At 41.8% G+C, this 8,334-nt stretch overlaps 1 protein-coding gene across 1 annotated transcript in view; it reads left to right on the top strand.

The window, feature by feature from the left end:
• The first annotated feature begins 1,056 nt into the window (after positions 1–1,056).
• Positions 1,057–8,334, top strand: part of Dysb (dystrobrevin binding protein dysbindin) — a 41,566-nt gene continuing 34,288 nt past the window's right edge. Inside the window, exons 1-6 of the mRNA XM_050191219.3 lie at positions 1,057–1,300; positions 1,651–1,689; positions 1,779–1,835; positions 1,944–2,004; positions 6,877–7,009; positions 7,778–7,933. Of these exons, the coding sequence (XP_050047176.1) occupies positions 1,245–1,300; positions 1,651–1,689; positions 1,779–1,835; positions 1,944–2,004; positions 6,877–7,009; positions 7,778–7,933 (502 nt within the window). The 5' untranslated portion in view covers positions 1,057–1,244. The remainder of the gene's footprint in view (positions 1,301–1,650; positions 1,690–1,778; positions 1,836–1,943; positions 2,005–6,876; positions 7,010–7,777; positions 7,934–8,334) is intronic.

The raw sequence follows: 8,334 nt of genomic DNA, 5'->3' as shown, positions 1-8,334 counted from the left end.
TGGCTCGCGCAACTCCGCGTGCCCGTTGGATCAGCTGTCGCTGCTCAAGTTGAACGAAGATCGGTCGCGCTCCGATAGCCGAATAACGGCTGGTTTCGTTCTTTCTTTCTTTCTTTCTTTCTTTTTTCGCAACAGTCATTTTCCGGTACTTTCATCGCTTCTTTCTGTCGCCTTCGTTGGTCCAGACATCGAGGGTGGAAAGGACGCTGTTTGAAGCTGCTTGAATCTGAGTAACAAAAATTCGTAACAGCGGCCGAAGAAGTCGCCCACGACTGAGTCGTTATTTAACAGTGTAAAGGAAAACGCTGGAGGCCTCGGCATATGCCGCGCATCCTGCAAGAATAACGTTCTTTACTGAAGAGAGATCTAAAAAAATTCCGATTCTGGTCCACTCTGAAAAAAATCATTCTTTAGAGGTTGATTTCGAAATTCTGTTTATACATGGAGTTGCGAACATTTTGGTTAACGAAAGTTTTTTACACTATTCAAATGCAAAACCAACCACTTGCAACTCTGTTATTTTTATTTAGGCGATTTCCGCTTACCGTGATTCTACTCTATGCAGTTATTTCAGAGCACCATGCTACGTGTGCGCACAATGAGAGCTAAAACTGACTTGAGCAAGCTATTGAAAATGCAGCGATTCCAACTGGCGCGTAGCAGACGACAAAGGCGACGTCACCAGAGCGCCGCTCGCAGCGTCACCATCGTTCGCTTACGAACCCATATGCCGGACATGTAGGGCGGATTGCCAGACGGGGACAGCCAAGTGAATAATATAAAAAATCTTTGGGCCATTTAGGTGCTACGCAGACTCTTTTCGACTCAGGTTTTTGTTAGCAGCCGATATCTTCATGTGTACCTCCATCTTATTTGCGACAGATCAAAGTTTGTCGCTTACTTTATTCTAGCTGTTATATTCATTGTTTTTGTTACCTGCATTTAACGCAAAGCTGCTTGAACAACAATAAAAAAGAAGAAAAAATTTGAGACTTGCAAAATATACGGGTAAAGGTGACAACAACACTAATGAAAAGCGGCGCTAGTGTCGGTGTGCGCGTGGGACGCGCGACCTGGCGCGGTGGCTGCCCAGCTGCAGCCTGCAGTACGCTTTGGTGGTCGTGCTGTGCGTCTGGTTTCAGTGATTATTTTTTTAAATCCTGTGAATGTGTGTCAGCGTATGTATGCATATGTCATCCTAAACAGTCACTCATTCCAACATTTCTCTGGTTCTCCTATTTATAATGTTGGAGAACTTAAGGGACAAGTTACACAGCGTTCAGCAAGATTTCAGTTTCAGGTTCGTTATGCTTTTTCTGGACGTTGCCTGCTTGCAGTCTCGTAACCGATTATTTGACGCAGAGGCGGTGCGGGCGATTGTAGGATTGATAACAGTTCTTTCACAGATCTTTCATTTGAGTTATCTATGTTACACTGCCACGCTCGCACATTAAAGATTTTACTTTAAATTGATGTAGAAGTCTCCATATTACTCTTCCTGCATTAATAAAAAGTTGACGTTGTTTGGTGTATAGATGACAGCACGCACTGAAATGCTAAGTTAAAACTAAACATAGACTACTTTGTCACATGATTTAGAACTTGGGCGGGCGCCTCTTGAAGTTTAATTTATTTAACATTGTCTTGCAGCCTCCGAAACCTTAGCCTCGGTGATACGTCACTCCCAAAGTAAGCACTGACCAATATTGACGTTATTTGTCACCTAAGCGCCGCAGACTTTACGTAATTAGCCTAAATGCACGCATTCATTTGTGCAGATCTCAACAGGAATGTGAAAAACGGCTTCAAGGTGCTGGAGCTGATTTGTTACATTAGTGAGTATGCGCATTTTGAAGAATGAGACATCTTGTCCCACTTTTCTCCGATTGTCAATTCAGACGGTTCAATGCATTTCTTTTTTTCTTTATTTGCATCCTTTTCAGCTACCAGTCCAAGTGGGAGGAGTTGCACAGCCAAAATGAAGGCAACGCCAAGAGAGCTGAAGTATATATTAATATTTCCGTAATTCTGGCATGTACATTTTGTAATGCGGTGCACACATTTACGGATTTTTACAAAGTTAGCTTTGACTTGAACTTTATGATGGCACAAGCAATGTGACTAAGCAACAATATGTGGTACTCCCTGCTACTTTCAGCACTGAGCAATACTGCAAGTTCTACATTTGAAACAGCACTAGCTTCTGCACTGCACTTCTGCAGTTTGTTACCATGACACATCATGTTTTGTAATTGCAAAATAACAAACATTTTTAGTCTGTTTAATGCTTTCTTTAATGTATGCTTCTGATACATGCTTGTTTTTTTACTGTTCATACAATTGCAGCAAGTCAAAAAAAAAATTAGAAGTGATTTTTTGCTGTGTGGGCTATAACTATATTATTCTATCAATTTCTTTTATTTTCTTGTTTCCATACCAGGTGAAAGTGTCCAATTGGCTTAGCTGCTTTATTGTCCTATTCCCATCTGTTAACAGTTAACAACCTCAGGACACAGATAGAGAAGAGAGAGAGAGACAAAGGCAACTAGGGAGAAGGGACAAGCGGGGAATAGGAGACGTCCTAACGGAGCAGCTCAACTGTTTCATTGCAATGAACCAGTCTAACTGCTCCGTTGTTCACTTTGAACTTTTTACTCGGCATACAGTAGTAATGGGTGACTTGTGGGGAAAAGCACGTGGGTGAACAGGCAATTGGCAACTACGGCGTCGATTCTAGAAATGCTAGAGGAGAGATGCTGGTGGAATTCGCAGAAAGGAATAATCTGAGAATAATGAACACCTTTTTCAGGAAATGTAGCTACAGAAAGTGGACCTGCAAAAGCCCTAATAGTGAAACAAGAAATGAAATTGATTTCAAGCTTTCTGCCGATCCCAGCATAGTGCAGGATGTAGAAGTGATAGGTAGGGTAAAGTGCAGTGATCATAGGTTAGTGATGGCTAGAATTCAGCTCAATTCGAACAGAGAAAGAGTAAAATTGGTCAAGAAAAAAACAGGTCAACTTAGAGGCAGTAAGGTTAAAAGCAGACAAATTTAGGCTGGTACTTGCACTTGCAAATACTTGCAAGTACTTGCAAACAGATACACAGCCTTAGAACAGAGATGATGACATAAAGGTAATGAATGAACCCGTAATGAGGCTGGCTTCAGAGGCAGCAATTGAAGTGGGAGGCAAGGCACCAAGGCAACCAGTAGGCAAGCTCAAACAAAGAATGAAAGTGTCCAACTCAAGAGAAAAGATAGAATTCGCGGAACTGTCAAAACTGATCAACAAAGCAAAAATAAGTGATATTCGAAACTATAATGTGAGAAAGACTGAAGAAGCCGTAAAAAATGGACGCTTCCTGAAATCAGTGAGAAGGAAACTTGGCACAGGACAAACCAAGATGTATGCACTGAAAGATAAGCAGGGTAATATCATCAGCAATCTCGAAGGTATAATAAGAGCAGTGGAAGAATTCTATACTGACCTGTACAGTACCCAGATGACTCAAGAGTACTCTATTCGAAACAATAATGAACAGTATACAGAAACTCATCCTATAACTAGAGATGAGGTCAGAAGGGCCTTGCGAGGCATGAATCAAGGAAAAGTGAAAGGAGAGGATGGAATAACAGTCGATTTAAACAAAGATGGAGGAGACATAATGCTAGGCAAACTGGCAGATCTCTATACGAAGTGTCTATCGACTGCAAGGGTCCCAGAAAACTGGAAGAATGCAAACATTATACTAATCCACAAAAAGGAAGACGTTAAAGAACTGAAAAATTATAGGCCCATTAGCTTACTCCTGGTAATATACAAAATATTTACCAAACTAATCTCCAATAGAATAAGGGCTACACTGGACTTTAGTCAACCAAGGGAACAGGCTGGCTTCAGGAAGGGTTACTCTACTATGGATCACATCCATGTCATTAATCAGGTTATCGAGAAATCTGCAGAGTACAATAAGCCTCTCTATATTGCTTTCATAGATTACGAAAAAGCATTTGATTCAGTAGAGATACCAGCAGTCATAGAGGCATTGTGTAGTCAACGAGTACAGACCGCTTACGTAAATACCCTGGAAAATACCTACAGAGATTCCACAGCCACCTTAACTCTACACAAGTAGGAAGATACCATTCAGAAAGGGGTCAGACAAGGAGACACAATCTCTCCAATGCTATTCACTGCGTGCTTGGAAGAAGTATTCAAGCTATTAAACTGGGAAGGTTTTGGAGTAAGGATCGACGGCGAATACCTCAGCAACCTTCGGTTTGCTGCTGGCATTGCTCTATTAACAACACTGCGGACGAGTTACAACAAATGATTGAAGACCTTAACAGGGAGAGTGTAAGAGTGGGGTTGATGATTAATATGCAGAAGACAAAGATAATGATAAATAACCGGGCAAGGCAACAAGAGTTCATTATCGCAAGTCAGCCTCTAGAGTCTGTGAAGGAGTATGTTTACTTCGGTCAACTAATCACAGGGAACCCTGACCATGAGAAGGAAATTCACAGAAGAATAAAAATGGGTTGAATCGCATATGGCAGACATTGTCAGCTCCTGACTGCATGGCAGCTTACCGTTATCATTGAAAAGGAAGGTGTATAATCAGTGCATTTTACCATTGCTGACATATGGGGCAGAGACTTGGAGATTGACAAAGAAGCTTGAGAACAAGTTAAGGACCGCACAAAGAGCGATGGAACGAAGAATGCTAGGCATAACCTTAAGAGACAGAAAGAGAGCAGTTTGGATCAGAGCACAAATGGGTATAGACAATATTCTAATAGACATCAAGAGAAAAAAATGGCGCTGGGCAGGTCATGTAATGCGCAGATTAGATAACCGTTGGACCATTAGGGTGACAGAATGGGTACCCAGAGAAGGGAAGCGCAGTAGAGGACGGCAGAAGACTAGGTGGTGCAACGAAATGAGGAAATTTGCTGGTGCTAGTTGGAATCGGTCGGCACAGGACAGGGGTAATTGGGGATCGCAGGGAGAGGCCTTTGTCCTGCAGTGGACATAAATAGGCTGATGATGATGATGATGAACATTTTGCATAGTTGTTCTTTACATTGGGCCAATGAGAATGTCAAGATTTTATGACTGAACAAAGCGGCTGTGCAAAGCATTAAATTAATCCACCTAGGTTGCTTAGTTGCTATGGTGTTGGGCTACTAAGCATGAGATGGCGGAAACAAATCCCGGCCACGGTGGCCACATTTCGATGGGGGCGAAACGTGAAAACACCCGTGTACTTAGATTTAGGTGCACGTTAAAGAACCCCAGGTGGTCTAAATTTCCGGAGTCCCCCACTTTGGCGTGCTTCATAGTCAGAAAGTGGTTTTGGCACATAAAACCCCATAATTCAAAGCAATAAATTACTGCTTCCTTTCCATTTATCGGCTCAAAGTTCAGAATTCTATTGTGCAGAAAATTGATGGGAAATGTGCACAACAATCCAAGGGAGCAATGTGCAGAGACCAGATAATATAAAGATTCTATTCGGATTCTTTTTTTGTTATTGGCTCTTAATCAGTGGATCGAGCAGTGCTACACCTGCGTTATCACCAGGACCATGACTAGTGGATGATAGGAAAAGTACTGAATTGAATTGAGCAAAAGAAATCGCTACATTATGCAAGCCCTAATATCACTTCTTCTGAATAACTTGCACTGCATTTCAATAAACAGGAGATTTGGAGTAAAGCTCTAGTTTCTGGATGAATATTTACACCCAGCCACAAAATATTAGGGACCACGAAATGTGAGGAAAAGCTGAATATCTCGGCAACTTCACAATGTAGCCTGGTATTTGCATTTCGGCACTCGGCTAGAATATGCTAACAACATTGTTGTATACAGTTGTACTGGCTACTGCTACAGGCTGCTCGGGGAGCGAAAGTCTTCTGAGATCCCGTGGTCCTTAAACTTTTGTGGCCGAGTGTACATTTCCCTGCTTTATATAGTGCTGGAAAGGTGTGTGTTATGTGCACTAAGACATGAGATGAACATGCATTGCCTAGTAATATGCTGACCTAAGTAAATATATAATGTCATATAATGTCATATAGTTCATTGCTAACACACTCAGCCTGAAATGAGCATATTCAGTGGCTGCTGAATTCAGAAAGCCTGTTTAATACTTTGTGGCAAGGATATATATATAGAGAGAGATTAAGGTCATCCTATGCCACCGTCTAGTAAAACTAAATGTAGCTTAGCCAACTATTGCTAAACTTTGCCAACATAACCAACTATTGCTAAACATTGAGTGGTGTTTTGTTGTGGTGTGCAGCCATGCTTAGCACATTTGGGGCTTTTACTTTCAGGAACACATTAATCGCCATTGCAGCACTTAGCTATATGTGTACATACATGCTTACAGGCATTTGCATACATACAGCCATTTGTGACAACAAAGCACATGCTGCCACCTGGCTATGCCTGTAGCAGTCAAAGTTTGTAGTTGCAGCAAGATTTTAGTAGCTCTGGCAACATTCAAGTCCTGCTAACGCAGATGCTATTGACAGCTCAATAAGGAGGGACGAATGCATGTTTTCAGGCATAGGTCAAATGCACCCAGTTCATCTCTGTATTTGGGGAATTGTACGCTGGTAGAACTGAAATGAGTTGAGGTGTGAAGCAACAATGCATGAAAGCTGCAGTCTGCAGCCCATGTCTTTAGTTGCACTTATAGTTAAAAGGTATACATAGAACCCTACATCGCAAGGGCTTGTTCCCACCTGTGTAGCATGTTAGGGGGTGCAGCTGGTGTGTTCGCACGTGGCCTATCAATCATATAGTAGCATCCAGTTGCCAAGTGCTGTGCTTTCACTCTACTACTATGTGTCTTGCGCAGGAGGTAGATGTCCTGATTGCAGGGCTGCAGTCCTACTGCCACCAGCAGTTGGTCAGCATGCAGCAGCTGAACTTACAGTTGACACAGCTGCCCAAGCTACAGCAGGGTGTCCAGGACCTCATGAACACCATAGGTACTGTTGAAATTGACAGACACAGCACATAGCCTTCCACAGTACCTGTTCAGCTCTTGCTAAATAGCATATGCTTGGGCCATTTTTCCGAGTTCTATTGGCTAGAATGAGCTAAAGGTAACTTGCAGTTGGTATGTAGTCAGGAACAGAATGACTATGGAGTGGCATTTGATAAGTTTGTGAAGGCAGGTAGATGTGAAAGTGGCCTGGCTACAGTATTGAATATCCAGCATATTCAAGTTTGTAAAATGAATGTAACAGCAATGATAGTATCCTCAAAAGTAGTGCATGAAAATGTATTCTTTTGCCAACCTTCTGTTCAAGCCAAACAGTGCTCAGACTATGAACTGAGATGGCCAGTGTGGATCACTGCAATTTGGGCTTGGCTTGTAGTGAAGCTTATTCCATTGTCTTGAACTATACTGCATTGCTCAATTCATGTTATCATAATAATGCTCAGAAAATAGTAAAAAAAACTAGCATAGTCAGCACAATTAATGCTTAACTCATTTGCACACTGGCACTTTATAATGCAGCTTACTTTGGGGTCTTGCAAAGTAAGTGATGTGAAAGGCAGCATGTGAAGGCACTAAAAATAAACTCACATCAAACTTGTAACATAAGGGATGTTCACCATGTGGTAATCAATAAGGTGATTCCATGAAAGCCAAGAATAGAACTACATCTTTGGAAATAAACTGTTGACCTTAAGATAAACATTGTGTGTCATGGACCTTTCATTGCTTTTCATATTGACCTTCCATGCAGGAGAGTTGGAAGGCATGTTTGAGGAGGTTGAACTTCGCCTGGTAAGCCTGGAGGATGTCATCGAGACACAAGCTTTGCAGGAGAAGCAACTAGACGAAAGGTTCAAGCTTGCATTATATGGAGAAAAAAAGAAAGGACACTTTGAGAGCCTCAAAGGTATGGCTGAGCAAGATACTTGTATGTACCTTGCTTGTATGTATTGTCTTGAACCAGTGTTTTTGACAATGGCAAAACACAGTGTTGCCCCATTTTTAGATTTTTATGAGCATGAAGGAACCATGGTTGTCTTAATGAATGTGGAGGCTTACATAAACTATGTTGTTTTTTCTTTCTGATGTAAAAAGGACTGTTTGCTTGCATATTGTTCGCATCACTCAACAGACATTAATGTGAAAATTTCACAGGGCCTGCAACATTGCTTGCTTAGAGTCGCACAAGCATTACGGTGCTCACACTTGTGCAATTAATCCCAGGTGCTTCCAAAATGTAGATGCTGCAAAAAGGCTGGATTTCCTCGTAGCCTATTCACACTGCCTATCATTCAGAGATGCAGCAGT

The sequence above is a fragment of the Dermacentor andersoni genome, chromosome 1 (assembly GCF_023375885.2).
Source record: "Dermacentor andersoni chromosome 1, qqDerAnde1_hic_scaffold, whole genome shotgun sequence".
NCBI classification, from domain to species: Eukaryota; Metazoa; Arthropoda; class Arachnida; order Ixodida; family Ixodidae; genus Dermacentor; species Dermacentor andersoni.
This window is presented reverse-complemented; position numbering and strand designations above follow the sequence as displayed.